This window comes from Lutra lutra, chromosome 2 (assembly GCF_902655055.1).
Source record: "Lutra lutra chromosome 2, mLutLut1.2, whole genome shotgun sequence".
NCBI classification, from domain to species: domain Eukaryota; kingdom Metazoa; phylum Chordata; class Mammalia; order Carnivora; family Mustelidae; genus Lutra; species Lutra lutra.
In genome coordinates this window covers 57,512,619-57,534,183 of record NC_062279.1, presented here as the reverse complement: position 1 = coordinate 57,534,183, position 21,565 = coordinate 57,512,619, and the positions used below count along the sequence as shown (strand labels likewise).

At 40.7% G+C, this 21,565-nt stretch overlaps 1 protein-coding gene across 1 annotated transcript in view; it reads left to right on the top strand.

The window, feature by feature from the left end:
• Positions 1-19,745, top strand: part of EXTL3 (exostosin like glycosyltransferase 3) — a 90,358-nt gene extending 70,613 nt beyond the window's left edge. Inside the window, exons 5-7 of the mRNA XM_047717490.1 lie at positions 6,432-6,576; positions 12,400-12,528; positions 16,518-19,745. Coding sequence (XP_047573446.1) covers positions 6,432-6,576; positions 12,400-12,528; positions 16,518-16,727 — 484 coding nt within the window. The 3' untranslated portion in view covers positions 16,728-19,745. The remainder of the gene's footprint in view (positions 1-6,431; positions 6,577-12,399; positions 12,529-16,517) is intronic.
• Positions 19,746-21,565: the final 1,820 nt, after the last annotated feature.

Here is a 21,565-nt window from a genome sequence, read left to right as displayed (position 1 = left end):
TATAGATACACACATTTTGCTGGTCGATTTATCTGTTGATGAATATTTGGGTTATTTCTACTTCTTGGTTATTGAATAATGCTGTTATGAAAATTCATGTGCGAGTGTTTGTGTTCATGTTTCTTTTCTCTCGGATATATATGTTGGGTGGGATCACTCTTTGACATTTTGAGGAACTACTGTATTGGTTTCCACAGAGGCTGCACCATTGTATTGCCATCATCAGTGTATAAGGGTTCCAATTTTTCCATGTCCTTGACAGTATTTGCTATTTTTTGTTTTTTGTTTATAGCCATCCTACTGTGTGTGAAGTGGTATTTCAGTATAGTTTTGATTTGCATTTCTCTAATGACTAATGATGTGGAATAGCTTTTCATGTGCGGTAACCATTTGTGTATCTTCTTTGAAGAAGTGTCTTTTCCGATCCTTTGCCCATTGTTATTTGGATTATTTGTCTTTTTATTATTGAGTTGTAAGAATTTCTTACCAATCATTGGAAATTTGTGGTTTAGCCTCCGGTATGGAACTGGAGAATTATTTCTGATGGTACCACCCAATCTTTCATCACCTTGACTCATTTATTTGCACATCCTTTGATCTAAAAGCTTTTTCTTTCTCTCTTTTTAAAGATTTTATTTATTTATTTGACAGAGAGAGAGACAAGAGAGGGAACACAAGCAGGGGGAGCGTGAGAGGGAGAAGCAGTCTTCCCTCTGAGCAGAGAGCCTGATGTGGGGCTGTATCCCAGAACCCTGGGACCACCCAATCGCCCCTAAAAGCTTTTTCTTTTCTTTCCAGTTTGCTTATTTCATCTGAATGGGAGTGGAACAGACCTAGGTTCAAAAGGGAAGAAGCAGGTATAACAAAAACTACCTCCTCAGGCAAAGGATAATAGGGGTTTGGCTAATTTCAACTTACATAGCAAAGAAAAAGGCAGATAGGTTCTTAATGGACAGGTAAAACAACGGGGATCCAAGAGAATTGAAAACGTATGCCCATACAGAAGCAGTACATGAATGTTCATAGTAGTATTATTTATAATAGTGAACAAGTATAAGCAACACAGAAGGGTAAAGATCATACGATTCTATTTATATGTCAGATCCACAGTGACAGTCGAAAGGTGGTTGCCAGGGTGCTAGAGGAAGGCAGGAATGCGGAGTTAAGTGTTTAATAGTTTAAGAGTTTCAGGTTGAGAAGATGAAAAACTTCTGGAGATGGATGGAGGTGATGGTTGTACAGTGTGAATGTATTTAATGCCATTGAACTGTGCTCATAAACATGATTAAAATGGTAAATGTATGTTGCATGTATTTTGCCACATACACAAAAATTAGTTGTTAAAAAAAAATAAAAGAAGTGTAAACAACCCAGACATCCATCAGCGAATGAATGGATTAAAAAAAAAAGTGATATATCCATACAGCGGAATACTATTTAGCAATAGAAAGGAGTGAAGTACTGATAGGAGCTACCATATGAATCTTGAAACCAGGCTAAGTGACAGAAGCCAGGTATGAAAGGCCACCTGCTCTCTGACTTAGTTTATGTGAAATGTCCACAGTAGGCCAGTCAGTGGAGTCAGATAGTAGATGAGTGGTTGCCACGGCTGGGGACAGAGGGAGATGGGGAGCGACTGCTTATGGGTATGGGGTTTGTTTTTGGAGTGATGAAAACAATCTCAAATTAGATAGTGGTGATGGTTGCACAGCTTTGTGAATATACTAAAACCCAAAGTCAAACACTTTTACATGAGTAAATTTTATGGTATATGATTTATACCTCAGTAAACTTTATTGGGAAAAAGAAAGAAAGAAAAGACTACACAAGCTTAAGAGAAGGTATGGGATTCTGGAGGTAGGTTTCTCCTCCTAGGCCCCGGTGTCTCTTGTTTTGGAGCAGGACGTTGATCTTTTTCTCTGTATTTCATGGCTCTGCTTTATGGGTTTTCTTTTCCAAAGGGAACTAACCAAAACCTTTTCCTTTGCCATGATTTGCCTCAGTATTTTGTTTTGGAGAGGAGGAAAAGGCTTATATACTATCATAATATAAGAAACAATGGGATTTGGAAAAGAAATTCTTGTTTCTTAAGTAGGAAGCAAAATCTCACCTTACTTTTTTTTTAACACGTTTTTGGATTATTAGTTAATTTTACAATTTATTTTCTTACGGCATTTCAAATTGATTCTTAATGAACAAAAAGGAAAAACATGGAAGTGTAACCAACAAGATTAAGAATGTGTCTTTGTATAATAAAGTCCATATTAGTTTAATATGGACTTTAAGGTACTAAATATACATTAAATGTAGTACTTTACCTTTATGTACCTTATTATTACATTTACATTAAATGTAAATATACTTTAATATACTGTAATAAATATTTACTGATCTTTATTCAAAACTGTTATGCCTAAGTTTCAAAGATCATAAAATCAGCTTTCATTTAAAAATTAACAGTAATGGGGCACATGGGTGGCTCAGTCAGTTAAGCATCCAACTCTTTTTTTTTTTTTTAAAGAATTTATTTATTTATTTGACAGAGATCACAAGTAGGCAGAGAAGCAGGCAGAGAGAGAGGAGGAAGCAGGCTCCCCGCAGAGTAGAGAGCCCGACGTGGGGCTCGATCCCAGGACCCTGAGATCATGACCTGAGCTGAAGGCAGAGGCTTTAACCCACTGAGCCACCCAGGCGCCCCTAAGCATCCAACTCTTGATTTTGGCTTAGGTCATGATCTCAGGGTGGTGGGATAGAGACCTGCATCAGGCAGGCTCTGTGCTCAGCTGGGAGTCTGTTTGTCCCTCTCCTTCTGTTCCTCCCCATCTCCGTTCCCATGCTCACTTGCTCTCTCAAATTAATCTTTTAAAAAAATTAATTGCAAGGGGTCCCTGGGTGGATCAGTCAGTCAGTTAAGCGTCTGCCTTCAGTTCAGATTATGATCCCGGAGTCCTGGGATCAAGCCCCACATCGGGCTTCCTGCTCACTGGGGAATCTGCTGCTCCATCTGCCCCTCACCCTGCTTGTGCTTTCTCTCTCAACGAAATAAATAAAATCTTAAAAAAAAAAAAAATTATCAGTAGGGATGCGTGGGTGACTCATTCAGTTAAGCATCTGCCTTCGGCTCTGGTCATGATCCCAGGGTCCTGGGATCAAGTTCCGCATCAGGCTCCTTGCTTAGCGGGTAGCCTGCTTCTCTCTCTGCCTCTGCCTGCTTGTGTGCTCTCTCTCTCTCTCTTTCTCTGGCAAATAGATAAATAAAATCTTAAAAAGTTAACAGTAACATCTTCTGCTTCATTCAGGTAACTCATTAAAAATTATTTAGATTTTGCATACTTGCTTAAAAATATGTCTTTATTTAAAATATGTAGTGTTTAGGGGCACCTGGGTGGCTCAGTGGGTTAAGCCTCTGCCTTCGGCTCAGGTCATGATCTCAGGGTCCTGGGATCGGGCCCCGCATCGGGCTCTCTGCTCGGCAGTGAGCCTGCTTCCTCCTCTCTCTGCCTGCCTCTCTGCCTACTTGTGATCTCTCTCTCTCTCGCTCTGTCAAATAAATAAATTTAAAAAAAATATGTAGTGTTTTAACTGTTAACAGTTTTTTGTTTTTATTGAACTGACTGTACTAATTTGGAAATGATGTGTGGTAAATGATGTGTCAAACTTCATACCACAAAAAGGTTGAATTGGTGCACTTATTTCCAAGATGATAGTATTTAAGTTTGAAATGTAAATAGAAGACTATTACTCATGATTCAGATTCTTCAGTGGAATTCTGTCTTGATTTCATTATTTCTAAGATTTTCCTTAGTTTTTTTTTTGAGTTTTCATTTATCTAGCGAATTTTTTATTTTGAAGTTTGAGCTATAAATTACCTTTGAAACTTTTTTCACGTTATAGTATGTTGCGGGGGGCCCTGGGTGGTGCAGTTGGTTGAGCGCTGGACTCTTGATTTCCCCTCCGGTCATGATCTCAGGGTCCTGGGATTGAGCCATAGGTTAGTTGTGAGCCAGGAGTCTGCTGGAGTTTTTTCTCTCCCTGTCCCTCTGCCTCTCCCTGTACTCTCTCTCTAAAGCGAATAAATAAATATTTAACAAAAGTATATAGTGTCTTGGTAACTAGAACATTAACACATTTAAAGAACAATTCATTAAAGGTAAAGTATACCAAAGCCTGATCTATAATATAGCACATACGTTAAAAATATTTGTTGCAGTGCAAGTTTGAGTATAATGTTAAGGAACTGATTATGTGCAACAATTTTGTGTAAATTGGTAGCATTGTTTATTTTTGATATTTTTTTTTTTTAAAGATTTATTTATTTTGAAACCCAGGCACGCGAGTGGGGGAGGAGCAGAGGGAGAGAAAGAGAGGCAAACTCCTGCTTAGTGTGAAGCTGGATTCATTTAGATCTTACAACCCTGGTGAGATGATGGCCTGAGCCAAAATCAAGAGTCAGATGCTTAACCATCTGAGCCACTCAGATGTCCCTAATTGTCAATCTTTTAAAATGCCTAACTTTCAGGGGCGCCTGGGTGGCTCAGTGGGTTAAAGCCGCTGCCTTCGGCTCAGGTCATGATCCCAGGGTCCTGGGATCGAGCCTCACATCCGGCTCTCTGCTCAGCGGGGAGCCTGCTTCCCTTCCTTTCTCTCTGCCTGCCTCTCTGCCTACTTGTGATCTGTCAAATAAATAAATAAAATCTTAAAAAAAAAAAATGCCTAACTTTCAAATATCCACTGAGACCATACTATCTAAAACTACTGATGTGTTGTCCCAGGAATTTAATTAAGCTGTTCCCTGTGTTTATCTTCTACAATTCCTTCCATATTGGTTTTCCCCCTTATTATTTAATAAATAATTAACACCCAGTTGACTGTATCATGGTTGACAGCCCTTAACAAATTAGATGGTATCTTTTGATATCATGTGTGTAGCCCAATAGATTCTGCTTTATTAAGAATTTATTACATTATATTTATTTAAATCAACCAAGTCAGATGACTGAAATATTCAGTTTCCTATTCTGCTAGCCTAGTAGTACTAGTAAGAGCAATAAGCATTTGAAGACATCAGTATTTTTAGGAATATTGATGATAACATTTAGATATCTCAGTGGTATTTATTGGCAGTTCTTACATTCAAATATATAATGAAAACATCTTAAAGCTTTTTAGGTTAGTAATTTGGAGTTGTTCTTAGGAAATAAATTAGGACTGAGGTAGGACTTGGGTAGGAGATGGCAGAAGGCCCATCTAGAAGACTGTTAAATTGTGATAGAAGTCGTGGTTTCTCATCTATCCTACTAGATTAATTGCTTTCAAACCTAATAGGAGGGGAACTCTTTGGAATAAACGCTTTCGTTTTTTAGGAATTGAAGTTCCATGTAAGTGATGAGAGAGTTTTTCAAGCAGTTTATATTTTGTTTGGGAGTGAGGTGGAGTGGGAATGTAGTGGTTCATTGTTTATAGGACTCCTGAAGCCCTTCTACAGGGCTGTAGGGTTTTGTAGTGCATAAGTACTTACAGCTTTCTGATTTTAGCCTGTGAAATTGGGGAACTAGTTTTATTTGTTCTACCTTATCAATAAATTTGGGGATTAATATAAAAGTTTATCCTGGAAATATACTGAATCTTCAGTTTATTATTTTTTAAAGATTTTATTTATTTATTTGAGACAGAGTGCATGCATGCACGAGCTGGAGGAGGGGCAGAAGGAGAGGGACAAGCAGTCTTGCCTTTGAGCAGGGATCCCAAAATGGGTGGGGCTTGAACCCAGGACCCTGAGATCATGACCTGAGCCGAAGGCAGATGCTTAACTGATTGAGTCACCCAGGCACCCCTCAGTTTATTATTTCTTGCATTTATGAGTCTTTCAATTGTATGGTCCTATAGATCACTTCTTTTGATGATGTACATACCCCATTTTGGAGACTCTGAACTTCAGTTACCTCCTTAGCATGTTATTCCAGCTTGTTCTTTCTGTAAAGGGTAGAGAAGTCCTGGCTGCAGAAGTTAGAAGAGCAATAAGTGGGTGCTTATTAAAGAAGCTACATGTAGCACTGTTTGCTTGTTCTTATCCTGTTTAGCCTGTGATTAATTTTGTTTAAAAAATTTTTTAAAAGATTTTGTTTATTCATTTGACGGACAGAGATCACAGGTAGGCAGAGAGGCAGGCAGAGAGAGAGGGGGAAGCAGGCACCCCGCTGAGCAGAGAGCCTAATGTGGGGCTTGATCCCAGGACCCTGGGATCATGACCTGAGCCGAAGGCAGAGGCTTTAACCCAATGAGCCACCCAGGCGCCCCCGTTTAAAAATTTTTAAGAGGAAAAAAGAATAGCCCAAGGGCCAGAGTCTGCAAGATAGAGCAATAATTTTAAATGTTTCTGATAATCTTAGAGCTTTGTACTGAGGTATGTGCATATACTTGTGTTTTCTGAGGGTGTGGAGAGAAGCACGGGATCGCATTGTGGGTTTCCCTGGCCGTTACCATGCATGGGACATTCCTCATCAGTCCTGGCTCTATAACTCCAACTACTCCTGTGAGCTGTCCATGGTGCTGACAGGTGCTGCCTTCTTTCATAAGGTAAGAAAAAGCTTGGTAAGATTGGTGTGAGGTTGGTTAAGAGTTGAGCCTTTGTGTGGTAATGAAATGCTGACCTAAAGTTAGGCCTTCTTATGTTTCTTATATGTCCCTTGCATGCTAGATGTAAGTTATTTCTGTTTTTATTTTTTTTATTTTTTTATTTTTATTTTTATTTTTTAAAGATTTTATTTATTTATTTGACAGAGAGATCACAAGCAGGCAGAGAGGCAGGCAGAGAGGCAGGCAGAGAGAGAGGAGGAAGCAGGCTCCCCGCCAAGCAGAGAGCCTGATGCGGGGCTCGATCCCAGGACCCTGAGATCATGACCTGAGCTGAAGGCAGCGGCCCAACCCACTGAGCCACCCAGGCGCCCCAGTTATTTCTGTTTTTAAAGACTGTGTTCAAGATGCTTAGAACAACTCCGGAATAAAAAGTCAGGGTGAGAAGGCTCCCTACACAATTGTATGTAGGCTATTAGGAAAATTAGTTTGTTCTTTCTGGGCATAGGCTCTCCTTCTGTAAAATTGAGAGCTTTGAGCTAAAATACTGTTGTTTTGCCATTGCCATCCCAGACATGGCCTGCCCAGCAGAAGGCTGGTTCTCTTCTCACTCGGGTTAACCCACTACTATCTCAGGCTTCACCACGAGCCTCTGTTACAGTTATGCAAGTTTTGTTTATTCCTTAGAGCTTTCACCATGGCACACATCCCAATTTTTATTGGATATCTAAATGCAAACCCCTCTAGTCATTACTTCTCTCCTGTATTGTTATTGCTAAGTTCTTTTGGCTCCTGACTTATCTTTCATCTGTACCTTTTCTGTCCTGTAAAGTAGCCGCTGGCCACACATGGCTATTGAGCACTTGAAATCCAGCTGGCCAGTATTGAGATGAGCTGTAAGTTTAAAGTGCACACCAGATTTTGATGTGTTAAAATGCAATTATTTTGGTTACACTGGGTTAAATAAAATGTATTCTAATTAATTTTATTGTTTCTCTTTTTAAGAATGTGGCCTCTAGGGATGCCTGGGTGGCTCAGTCAGTTAAGCGTCTAACTTTGGCTCAGGTCATGATTTCAGGGTCCTGGGATCAAGCCCTGTGTCAGGCTCTGTGCTCTGTGGGAGGTCTGCTTATCCCTCTCCCTTGCTTGTGCTCTCTGTGTCTGTTTCACAAATGAATTAAGAAAATCTTTTTTTTTAATGTGGCCACTAGAGAAGTGGCAGATGCAACTCACATATCTTAGATAGTGTTGCTGTATACCTTCTCTCCCAAGTACTACTTCTGGGCTCCGAAGAATCCCTCTTCTGAGGTCAAGGTGCCTGCACACCCCACTTCACAGGTTGTCTCCTCTATCTCTTGACCTGATTAAAACCTGACTTTTCTCTGAGGACAGCGCTTCCCCTTTACCTTGTTCCTGTATTTCTTCCAGGGACAGTGATTGAGTGTACTCATTTCACCAGATATGTACTTTGGAGCAGGGAAGATATAAAGAACCATTATTGCTTACTGATGACACTTCCAGACGATTCTCAGCTATCATATAAAATTTCATTTGAGGCTCACAGTGTCTGTCTTGTTGCTGCCATCTAGCACCTCCTAGCCATTTCTTCCTGGTCATTGAAAACATGGCACATGGCCCATTCTCTTGATCTGCAATGCCCTCTCTCATTCTGGGCAAGTTCATTGCCCTCATGGAAGACCCATCTACCATACTGTTTTCCCCATAAATGTTGAAGTATCTTAGTCTTCTAGCTTCTATATCTAGTGGTCTTCTTACTTTGGTCTTCCCTAGACATTCTCTCATATCTCAAGGTCTTGGGGCTGAATACTGACAGGCTGGTCATTTTCTGTGCCTGTATTCCAACCTTGGCTGTTCCCTGAAGCCTATACTCATATACCTAATTGTTTTCAGGGCACCACTCCCCTGTATGTCCCTCTGGTACTTCAAACTGACATCCCAACACTCCCCAGGCTTTGTCCCTCATATATTTCATATTTCAGATGGTGGGATCTTGTGACCCACCTCAAACAGAATCTTGAAAGTCATCTTGCTAGGGACATTTTGAACCAGCCTAAGAAATCATTACATTGTTAGCTTTTTTTTTTTCTTTTTTACAACTTAATGTGTGAAGCTGATATGCTTTTCCCATTCTTGAACCTTACCCTTGTGCTTATTTTCCAAACACAGGTGGGTTTTGGTTGGGATGGGGATGCCAGTAGGATTAGGAAGTTTCTGACTGAGAAACCATACCAAACTAGGAGTCCTTTATTTTCACACTGGTCATCTGAGAAAGAGCCACTAATTTCAGCATTGTCTCTTCATACCTTGAGAATTTACTTGTCTTCTGAGAAATCTGCCTCTTCTCAAATTCTGATTGCTCTTTAAAAGTTACAGAGCAAGATCCCTTTATTTTCAAGTAATGAATCATTTACTTAATATGCCTTATAGTTTTTATTTTCTATTTGAAATCTAGAGCAAGGGTTATAAAGTAGTAGCCCTCAAGCCTGTGGTTTACAGAAATGTTTTTTTAGTCCCCCAGTACTATCCCATATGCTGCCAGGCTTTTTCAGTACCAGAGAATTTTACAGAAAGATCTGGACCTCAGTAACCATGAAGATCAGGTGACATTGGGCATTGTTCTTGTTAGGCACGAATTGGCTGGAGCTACATAGCTACTGTTCCCTGTAGATGGACATGTATGTGTTTATTTGCCCCATGATTCTTTGTTTTTCTTTCATCAGTTTCTTTAAAATGGCACTTACTGGGGCACCTGGGTGGCTTAGTTGGTTGAGCATTTGACTCTTGGTCTTGGTTCAGGGTCATGGGGTTGAGCCCTGTTGCGCGCTCTGCGCTTGGCAGGGAGTCTGCTTGGGATTCTTTCCCTTTCCTTTCCCATCCCCTCTACTTCTCCCCCACTGTTCACGCTTGCTCGCTCTCAAATGAATGAATAAGATCTTAAAAAAAAAAAGTCATTTATTTACCTTACTTGTTTGGTCCTTGAAAACAGTGAAGTTGGTCATCCCTAATTCTGAAAGATGAAGTTTTTAAATTATAAATACTGATCAATTAAAAATTTTAAACCTGTACCACACAGATGTGTATATTTATTTATACATTAAATTTATATATGTACTGCTGTACTTACAGAAATTTTTATAATGTTGAGATAAAATGAAATAAAGTTTCAAAATAATATTCTCAGTGAATTCTTAAATTTTAGTGAGAGCAATATGATTGAATGTGCTTCATTTATTTTAAGGTTGTTTTTTTTTTTAAGATTTACTTATTTATTAGAGAGAGTGTGTGTGTGTGCAGCAGGGAGGAACAGAGGGTGGGGGAGAGAGAGAATCCCAGCAGGCTGTCACCCAGCATGGATCCTGACATGGGGCTCAATCTTTCAACCCTGAAGTCATGACCTGAGCCAAAACCAAGAGTTGGATGCTTAACCAACTGTGCCACTACTCTTTGTTTTAATTCCAATTAGTTATATTAGATTATTCCAGTGTTATATTAGATTCAGTGTATTATTTTTTAAAATCTTGATTTGACACTGTGTTATGGCAAATCAGAGCTCTATTTCTAAATTAAACATGTTTTTGATACTATGTTTTAGTTATTGTCCCTGTAAGAAATATCATATTGTTGTGCTTATTAAGTCACGATACTCATCCACTAAATTGTGTTCAAATTGGTCTAGAATTTTCATCTTCTGTAATGCCATTTGATTTATTTTTTTTATTTTTTATTTTTTAGTAAACTAATGAGAAAGTGTTACTTTTTCTTACAGTAGGTTCTAAAGCCATTGAAACTTCATTTAAAATATTTTTAAACAGGGGTGCCTGAGTAGCTCAGTTGTTAAGTGTCTGCCTTTGGCTCGGGTCATGATCTCACCATCCTGGAATCAAGCCCCATGTCAGTCTTCCTGCTGAAAGGGGAGCCTGCTTTTCCCTCTCCAGCTCCTGTGTGCTTGTGTTCCCTTTCTTGCTATCTCTCTCTGTCATAAATAAAGAAAATCTTTAAAAAAATCAATAAAAATAAAAGTTAAAAAGATAAAATATTTTTAAATAGGTTACAAAGTTTTTATATATTTTAAAATATACAGATATCAAAGTATTTATTGATTTATGGCATTAGTCACAATCTCATAATGGTGGAAATACTTCTAAACATTTGTTTTCATAATGCTTTCTCTATTTTTCTAGAAAGGCAGTTCTTGTTGAGGATATAAATTGTGTTCAGTAAATATATTCTCATTAGCATACTCATGACAGCCACTGGACATTTAAAGTGTCAACAAATTTCAATCATCTGTCTTTTTATAAAAGAAATATGTGTAATTCACCTTATTTATTTATTTATTTATTTGACAGAGCTCACAAGTAGGCAGAGAGGCAGGCAGAGAGAGAGAGCGGAGTAAAGCAGGATCCCCACTGAGAAGAGAGCCCGATGTGGGACTTGATCCCAGGACCATGGGATCATGACCCGAGCTGAAGGCAGAGGCTTTAACTCACTGAGCCACCCAGGCATCCCTGTAATTCACCTTTTAAGTTCACCATTTTTTAAGTACTTTGCCACAAGATAATCAGCAAACCAGTGGGTAGTACAAAAATTTTATGATCATTATTTCATTACATAGATTCTAACTATTTAAATCAGTTTTAATTCTAACATATAAATCAGTTTTATTGGGCATCTCACCTATTCATTCAGCAGCCGCAACATTGCAACATATCATAGTTAATATGTGCTGTGTTTATGGCATTTGTCCATTTCTGTGGTATAAATATTTTTAGCATGGCTCATTTCAAGTTATGGACATGAGTCACTGAATTTGGAGATGGGAAGGGATGGGCACAGTTCTATAATATTTTCACCATATAGATATGATAGACATAAATTAAGACAATAGTAAAATGTAATAAACAATAGTGAAATGAAGCTAATTAAGAAGTGATGTGCTTTAGGTTTTTATTGGTTTTTAATATAGCTTATTTAATTTTAAGTTTATGTAATTATATTTTTGAATAATGGCTATTTTTCATAATAATCTCACAAAATTCTAAATGGCCTCACAAAATTCCTGAAAATTTTGCAATTGACATTCATTAGCAGGTGTGAGCCAGCTTTAGCACACCATTTTGTGGGCCTTTAGGACATTTTAAGAACATAGGCCTTTACTCTAAGCGAGATGAAAAGCCATTGAGGGGTTTGGAGTGACATGTTCAGTTGAGCTTACATTTGAACATGATCACTCTGGTGTGCATAGAATGGATTGGAGGAAAGAAAATATGGGAGCAGAGAAACTGTTTAGGAGACTGTATGAATAATCCAGGCAAGAGATGTTTATAACTTGGAGTAGGGAGTAGCCAGGGGCAAGAGTTCAGAAGTGATCGATTCTAGAATCCTTAAGTGGAGGAACTGAGGGATTGGATGTCTTATGGCTCTATCGCCAGGTTTTCCCCTCACTTACCCCTTATTGCCATTGTCACACATAGGGTGCTGATCATCTAAACCACCGTCTGACCTACTTTGATGAATCTTCATATTGTTATAAAGTCACCGAGGAACCAAGGACTTAAAAAGGGGGGTGATAATGGCAGTTTGGATGGGATCATTCTTTATTACAGATATCTGCCTTGTAGGATGTTTAGCATCCCTGGCCCCAACTCCCTACATGGAGTGGTGATTCCATGACTGATCATCACATCCAACCTTCTCCCCACCCTACACTTCCCAACAGCCCCTGGATCCATGTATATTTTGGCTGAGAGCCAGAGAACTGTGGACTCTTAACAGATTATGTGATTCTTTTTCTAACCCTGACAGTATTATGCCTACCTGTATTCTTACGTGATGCCCCAGGCCATCCGAGATATGGTGGATGAATACATCAACTGTGAGGACATTGCCATGAACTTCCTTGTCTCCCACATCACTCGGAAACCCCCCATCAAGGTGAGGGTCCCAGTACTTAAGGGACTGGGGGTGCATGCTTACTTAATTCACTTATTTTGTGGTAGTGCAGTATGAAACTCACCGTACCTCAGAGTCCTCATCTGTAATTGTCTTTGGGTTAAATGAATTGAAAATAAAGGGACTCTTAACTACTAAGGTTAAATGGACAGAAGTCAGAGCGTTTGGAACTTGGATGGGAAAAATGTAACATCTTTAATTTTTGCTAATCTGTAACTGGGATTTAGCATTTTCATCAGTTAGGAAACACGTGACCATTCTAAGAGTATTTGCAGCAACTGTGATTGTCACCAATAGAACTCACAGGTATTTTCATATCACGTTACTTTTGTTGTTACATCTTGAAGTATTATTTATGTCCATCAAGACTTTAAAATTATTACGTTTTCCATAGACCCTTGGCACAAGAAATTTAAGGTTTCTGCGTTAATATATGTAAAGTTCTAAAAATAGTACCAGGCATATAAGTAATACTATGAAAGACAATTTATTCAAAAACAAAACCACAAGTACCCTCAGAATTCTAGAAATTTGAGTTCTTTGTCTTCGAGTTAGTGAATATATTTGACCAGAATATAATAATTTCATATTCAATGCACAGAAGGGCCAGTTACATCACCTTCTGTGTCATCATTGCAGGTGCAGACAAGTGAAAGCTCTTCTGGTAGGGATTAGCGTAGGCCTGGTAAGGACCTTGCAGCAGTTAATACTTGAGAATCTGTCAGTTCAAAGTAATAGTATCTATGACCATGGTCTATCAGTATTTATGTGATGGATTCATACCTGATCTCCTCAGGATTAATAAGCTGAGTCAGATCTTAATGTCATTATTATTAAAAAGACATATTATTTAATTTTACAAAATAACAAGTTCACCTCCATGTATATCATTATACATGGAGGTAAATGTATACCTCCATATACATTGGAGTATGTATATAAGGAGTATGAATATAAGAAGAATAAAATACACTTTCATGTGTATCTATCGGTATTTCATTCTTTTTCTATTTTGAAGGTAAGTTATAGATTAAGTAATCATCAACCTATGCTAATGATATCTTTAGTGGTGGTAGAGTAGTAAACAAAGGACATTGGGTTCATAAAAAAAAAAAGCATTAAAAGAGAGAAAAACAGTTGCGGGCCTTATGTATTCATTTATACCTAATCATACCTTTTCCCAAGTATAGCTCAGCATTAGAACTTAATTCCTGATTACCCCATAGTTTTTTTCTATTCCTGGGCTGTCTGCTAAAATCTCACAAAAGAAAAACAATTAGCAAAATAATATTTCAATTTTTAAAAAATGGAATAATTGTTATAATTATTTTAATAAAAGTGTAGTGTGTTTCTCAGGTGCAGTGATAGATATTGAAATAAATAAATATTAAATGAAAATATTTCTTTTCATTCTGTGTGATGTTAAATGAAAAGACACACTTCCTTATAAACTTTAAGATAGGGAAATAGGGGTCTTAGAAAGAAATTAATGATCGGTGAAATGTTCTTTTCTTTCTTTATCCTTTCTTATGTGGCCAGGGACTAAACTTCATCCAAGATGTATGCTTCTATTTATACTTTGCTAGTAGATCAGAAGACATTATCCATGAAAATTTAAAGTATCTGAGTGATTAGGTGCCTAATAATAGCATCAGTCACCTGAAGCACTCACAGACATGATGAAATTTTTGTCCTTATTAAAGCGTGTTTGTCTACTATATTATTAGGCCAGTGTTTCATTAGCCAAAACCATCTCTTCAGTGTAGAGAATGACACAGAAATAATTTGCACATGGTATACATGATCCTTACCAAGTGAAATCTTGAAAAATGAGTATTCTTTGAGAATTTTCTCAATCTTATGGGAATATAATAAGAGTTCAACTGAAGATTAGGATGACTTTTTAAAAATCAAAATCTCAGTAGGGGCCCCTGGGTGGCTCAGTTGGTGAAGCATCCAACTCTTGATCTCGGCTCAGGTCTTGATCTCAGGGTCGTGAGTTCAAGCCCTGTGTTAGGCTCCATGCTGGGTGTGGAGTCTACTTGAAAAAAACTAAAATTTAAAAGACCTTAAAATATTACAAATAGAGTAGATGTCTTATATCACCCTCCCTCCATCCATTCCTCTCCTGTGAGGTCATGGGGTACGTGTACCTTTAATTATACTTGATAGTACCAAACTTTCTTGGAAATAGATGTACCAGTGTATATTCTTACCAGCATTGTATAATAGTTGCAGTTTCTCCACATCCTTACTAACATTCAGTACTGCCACACCTCCATTATTGCCTATCTGATGGGTATAAACTGTATCCTGCTATTTTCATTCATGTTTGCCTGGTTATTATGGAGGCTGAGTGTCTTCCCTGCAGGCCAGGGAGCTCGGCTGGCGGAATGACAGCCAGTCAAGGTCTTTTTTTTCTCTTGCAGGATCGGTTTTGCCTCTTTTTGAACTTTATCTAAATGGAATCCTACAATATCTCCTCTCCATGTCTCTCAATCATTCTTTCCTTTTTTTTAAAGCTTTTAGTCAATATTTTCTATTCTGGGTAGTTATTTTAGTATACTTTTCCTCACTAATTTTCTTTTCACACCCATCCATTGTCTGATTTAATTCGGTATGCTTTTCATTCTTGTTCTCTTTGGTTCTTTTTCATATCTATTAGGACTTTTTTGAGAGTCCCGGCTTGCTTTCTCAGACCTTAAGTAGTCTTTCAAAATTTCAGGGCACGTATACATTTCTCATCACCATCTGAGAATCCTGGATACTGCAGGGTTTGGGGGTCTGATTCTGTTGTTGGTTTCTGCAGATTCTCCCTCATGTGGTTCATTACCTTTTTTGTGAATTTGATTGTGAAATTGTATTCTTTAGGATTTCACTTATGGCATTTCTGGGAGGCCTGACTTTATACCCGAGAGGGTTTGCACTTGATTCTTCTGCGTACCCTGGGTCAAGACCTAGTTGAGACCTATTTAAGCTAAATTAGCATCTTGGGGCTTTTCAGAACACAGGTGACATAAATCCCAGCCCCAAGTGGGTGAGGGCCAGTGTGTGGCTTTCCATTCTCACAGGTGATAGTTCCTCTTCCACTTAGAGCAGAGGCTGGGAAGACAGCTTTCTGTGGAGCTGCCTCCAACCCATGCAGCCTTCCGTTGGGTCCGGGTATTCTGAAAAATCTCCAGTAGTTTTGTGGCTCTTGCCTCCCCAGCCTGTTTAAAACCAAAGCTCTGGCTAGTTCATTGAATTCAGGCTTTTTCATTATTTTGGCCTCTGATGATTTAATTTCTTTCCTTTTATTTCCATTCCTTTGATTACAGGTTTTCTTTCATTACTATCTCTAAAGAGTTTGTTTATATAGTTCGTCCTGCATTTTCAGGTATTCTCTGCTAAGGGAGTTTTAGGTTACTTGGTCTGCCACATTGCTGGAAGTGAAGCTGTAATACTATTCTTTATTCTGTTCTAACTGCTTGAAATTTCCTCAGCATCATCCTAACTACTGCTACGATCATATAACAACTTTCCCATGTCTTCAGATAGAGTTTTCCTAAATACCTTTTCTAGTGGATGGGTAGTATTTAATAATTATCTAACTGGTCCCCGTTTGATGGGTACTTTTCCAGTTTTTGCTACTAAAAATGTTGATGGAATGAACACCTTTATAGCTACGTCTTGCCGTGTGACCCAGATAAGTACTAGAGGTTGAGTTATTGAGACAAGTAATACTAAACCTTGTAAGGCTTTTGATATCTACAGTTTAGGTCATTTGGAAAGAGCACTCTTTCCAGCGATACAGCTACGTATGTGGCAAGGAGTCAAGGCTCTGGCTCCTGACGCCCTCTGTGGGTGAACATGGCCACCTGCGGTCAGTGTCTTCCCTGGGAAAATGGAAGTGTCAGATTGGTTAGGCGGCAGGATTTCTGTCCGTCCTGGTCCCTCCGATTCTCACTGTGCTCTTTCTTCCCGATTCCCAGGTGACCTCTCGGTGGACCTTCCGATGCCCAGGATGCCCTCAGGCCCTGTCACACGACGATTCCCACTTCCATGAGCGGCACAAATGTATCAACTTCTTTGTCAAGGTGTATGGCTATATGCCCCTACTTTACACTCAGTTCAGGGTGGACTCTGTGCTCTTCAAGACCCGCCTGCCCCACGACAAGACCAAGTGCTTCAAGTTCATCTAGGGACACTGCAAGTGCTGGGAAGAGGATGAGCAGAGTTGGGGAGATGGCTTCTACGGTTCCTGATGTTGAAGGACCCCAGGGACATCCGCTGGGTGGGTGACCCAAACCCTCTACTGGGAAAGGAGGCGGGAAGAGTGGAAAGGAAGTAGCCTTCTTACTCTTAAAGTCGGCCACACTGGGCCTGGAACCCTGGTCAGAGGACTCGGGGGTTCCCTACACAGGGCACTGACTGATAGCTTACACTGAGGACAATGGGGACTCCGGGGAGTCGCTCACGCAGTTCATAAGTCCAGGACAGCTGGTTTGTGGTTTTTAAATTCAGTAACAACTATTATTATTATTTAAAAGGAGAAAGTTTGAGATTTGCCATTCGAGGCTTATTTATATATAAGTGTGTATATATATATATGTATGTATATATGCACACATACTCTCTCACATACATATCCATATATAGAGAGAGATATAGATAGATTTGGGGGAAGTTTGAGAGTTCTGCCTGTTTCACAAAGTGAGGGACCCACTAAGTTTTCTGATGTTCTGGACATTAGTGGAGATGGATCCTGGCCTTATGGTATCTGGCTCATCCTTAAAGATCATCTCCGTATTCCCCAGAGCATCTGTGTGCAGAAACAAAAAAGGGCCAGGCTTGGCTCTCCTAGGGAGCTCTTGGACGAGATAAGCCCTCTTGGTTTGTTCTTTCCTCCATCTGTGCCAACTGGTAATCTGGAGCTTAAGTCCTCCTGTTGCTTGAGTATGTTGGGAGGACCTGCACATTTGGGAACAGCAAGGCTTCCCTGTGCTGGGTTCAGTGCTATTTGAGGATTCATTGCTAGGTTGAGCTGTCCCAGCTCCCATTCTCTCCTGTCTGAAACAGAAGAATGAGGAAGGAGTGAGACCTGAAGATGGTGCTCCCAGATGACTCTTCTCGTTAGGCCCTCCTTTTGAAACGCACATTGTGCTTTGGCTTCAGGCTTTCCTGAAAGTTCTCTCTTGTTAAGAGAACAGAGAATTGGCAGGCCGCACCTCCAGCTGTGATCTGAAGTGGTCTGCAGGTTGGCCTGCTCTCTCTGGTGTAGAATGAGCGAGCATCCTTTGCGGACCCCCACCCGGCTGGCCGGGAAGTCTTATAGCAAGGCACCTGCCTTGGGATAAATACCTTGGTGAAATTCACCTTCCTTCAACCTTTGTCTGGACCTATACCCTATGTTACCTGTAGTTTTTAGATCCCTCATGCCAGGTTGTTCCAGAACCCCTTGAGATTTGTTATGTGCCAGAACGATAAGAAGACATCATTTATTATGTTAGGCTCCAGTCCGGCCTGAGATTTCGTAGGCATTCATACCCATGTTACCACTTTCCACTCTGGGTTTACATTTCTGTTCCCTGGCTGAAATGGAAATAAGCTAATTTTCTTTTTTTTTTTTGTTTTTTTGTTTTTGTTTTTGTTTTGGTGGTGTGGTGGTGGCAGTAGGGGACCCGAAGAGGCTGTTAGTGGCATCTGGCAGGGATTTAACCCATGACTTCTACCATTTTCCTGGACCCCACTTTCTTGCAGTGGAGTTGAATACAGGTGGTTTCCCACAGCTGGACAAAAGCTCAGGTCTGTCCTGGTCATGTACATGCCTTAAGCCAGTTCTGTCTTCCCCAGACCTTGACACCCTGTGTTTCTCTTTCCTGGGGGCACATTCTCCTCTGACCTGTCTCAGTGGGTCTCTTCAAGTATCATTCTGAAGCCAGATTCTATCTTGTAGATCCCACCCAGGTAGAGGGCTAGCTGAATTAAAGGACCTCTCCTTATTGGCAGGCAAGACCAGGGCTGCTCCCAGGACTTGTGGCCTCCAGAGATTCCCACTGGCATCTTCTTGTTGCTCTCCTATAGAGGCAGCTACCCAGGAAATTCAGCCCTGCTTCTCAGCAGCCCAACAGAGGGGTCCAGACTCCCAGCACCCTAACTTTCTAACTCCCCTTTCCTGACTCCTAAGTAGTGGTAGCCTTCTTCCCTCCAGGGAGCCAAAGAGTGTGGTGTTTTGAGCTCTATACGTGGCTGCTATTTTTATCTTGTTTATTTTCATGTAAGGAACTCATAAACTGGCTTTCAGGGGGACCCCGCGAGAAAAGAGCAGTCTGTTAGGACCTCCTGTCGCGGAGCCAGGCTGGTGGGTCCCCGAATGCTGTTGGGAGATCCAGGAGTAGCCGAGTGGTCTGAGATTCTGGATGACATTGAAGTCTACTGCAGGAAGGCTTATGCTGTCAGAGCCTCAAGGCGAGCACTACTTGGACCTAACAGGACACTAACCGGAGGGACTCCAAACAGCACGCTCTGGTGGGCACTGGCCATGTTCCTAAGTGATGCTCCTCAGGAGCAAGAGGCTGCGCAGTCAGACCTTTTACGTTACTCTGTTAGGTGCTCCTGGAGAATGGATGCTGCTTTTTGCAAGGTGGTTGGGGGAGGCCCAGCTCCATGCTTCAAATGCCCTTGATGCTGATCTGTCCCATTGGGAAACACAGATGTCATCTAAACCACGTGACTGGGACTCACTTAGAACAGGAAAACAGCTCTGCGGCTTACATGGATTTCCCCCGCCCTCCACAGGTCACACCTTTTCGCCTGGTCTTTGCTGCCAGGGCTCAGGATGTGTTTGTCCGTGGCTAGCCAGTTTGCTCTTAACCCTGAGGGGCATTCACCAATGTGAGAGCCTCCCGAAGGTGCTCATCAGGCCGCTCTGAGCTTTTGTGCCCCTGGCAGTGGTTTTCCGTGTGTTGTGGACTGCTCCTCAAGCCCAGGCCTGCGCACCGTCGGGGAGGCCCTGTCTGGGTGGGTGGGGGTCGTCTCTTCAGTCGCTGCCTGTGTGTGTGCTCAGGGAGCTCCTGGTTTGAAATGATGATATTTTGCAGGGGGAAGCTCTTTGATGTCCATGCTATGTCCATCCACCTCGTCCCCCTTTTCCAGTCATGAGCACAATAGTCTTATGTTGGATTTTTGTAAGAATAAAATAAATGGAGACTTTAACTCAAGCAGTGTGGAGGTCCTGTGTGCTTTTCCTCCACAGGGCCAGAAGAGTGACCTGAGAGAAGGGGCCTGCCTGATTGCAGGGAGCCGCCAGCTGGGCCCTCTCCCTGCACAAGCCTGTGGGCTGCATGATTGGTCTTGGAGCAGCCCTCGCACTTGAACCTGTGTGATGCTGTCAGCATGCGTGGACGTGGGCCGCCTTGCTGGGGCTTGTTCCTGAGATCCGTGGTTCAGTGGCACAGGGAGGAATTCAGGTGTCCTGTAACTGATGGCTGTGGGATCTAGGATGGCAAGTGCCAGCTTCTTTCTCCCTTCTTCCTTTTTTCATGGTCATTTAAAAAATGTGTGTGTGGTGTGGTGCTGGGGAGCTGGCAGTGTGTTTAGATCTCAGAGGTGGAAGTTAACATAATTTGAGGCATCCGCCATTTGGCCCACAGTAGAAATGCTGCTCACTGGGGTGACGTACTGAGAATTTCTCAGCGGCTCGCTCTGCATTCCACGTGTCTTAACGCTGGCTTGTTGGGGGAGATTCTGGACGCCCTGGAAGCCACCGCTTGCCCTATCTCCTGTCCCATTGGATGAATGAATGACTTGACAAAATACCCAAAGAGGGTCACACAGGAATCCCAGCGGGCAACAAGCTGAATTGGTAGCCAGACCTGTAGTGCTGATGTGTTACCAGAGAGTTAAAGGATCCTGCCGCACTCTGGCGGAGAAGTCTTATTTTTATTTTTTAAATCTTCATTGACAAAGGAAGACAAGAAAGCATGCCAAGGAGAATGAAAGACACAGATTGGATCCCAGAAGACACCATCAAAGTAGGGCAGGAAGCCCAATCATAGGGCTGAGTCTGTCTGTCATTAAATTTCCCATTTCTTGGTTTGTTGGTTGGTTTACTTTTCAAGTTTTAATTTAAATTCCAGTTGGTAAACTCTTGACTTGTTTTAATTCAGCAAATGGTTTTCTCTTTCTCAATTTGTCTTCGTATTTGGGAAAGTACAAATTCTGGTCATATCGCAGGGTTGTCATGTTAGGGCTTAAACTATTTAGATTCTATTTAAACTATTGGTCCCAATATTTCACCATGAAAAATTAAGTATATTATTTATAGTATAAACCCGTATACTTACCAACCATTTTACTGTATACTTGGTTTATCGCTGTCTGTGTATCCATCCCCCTATCCATCTGTTCGTCTTCTTCATCCTTTTATCCATCCTATTTTTGGGCACATTTCTAAGTGAATTAGTGACATTAATATACTTCCTTCCAAATACATAAGCACACATACCATTAGCTGGAGGTCAGTATTAGTTTCTATGTGTTTAATATAAAATTTAAATATAAAATTTATACCCTGCGGTGCACAAATCTTAAGTGTACACTCTTGAGTTTTGACAAATGCATCTACCTGTGTAATCCTACCCCTGTCAAGACAGAGAACATTACAGGGTGGCCTGGGTGGCTAAGTCAGCTAAGCATCTATGCCTTGGGCTCAGGTTGTGATCCCAGGGTCCTGGAGTCGAGCATGTTGTGCTCCCTGCTCAATGGGGAGTCTGCTTTTCTCTCTCCTTCTGCCTCTCCCCACTGCTTGTGTGCGCTCTCTCTGGCTCTCTCTCTCTCAAATAAATAAAATCTTAAAAAAAAAAAAAAAGAAAACATTACTTTATGTTAAACCCAGAAATTTCCCTTATGTTCATTCCTGGTCATTCTCTGCCTCCACCCCCTCAAGAAGACCAATGATTTGATTTTGTTTCTTTTTCACATTGGATTTGTTTTCCGTTTTCTAGAATTTCATATAAATGGTGTCATGCAATTTTTACTC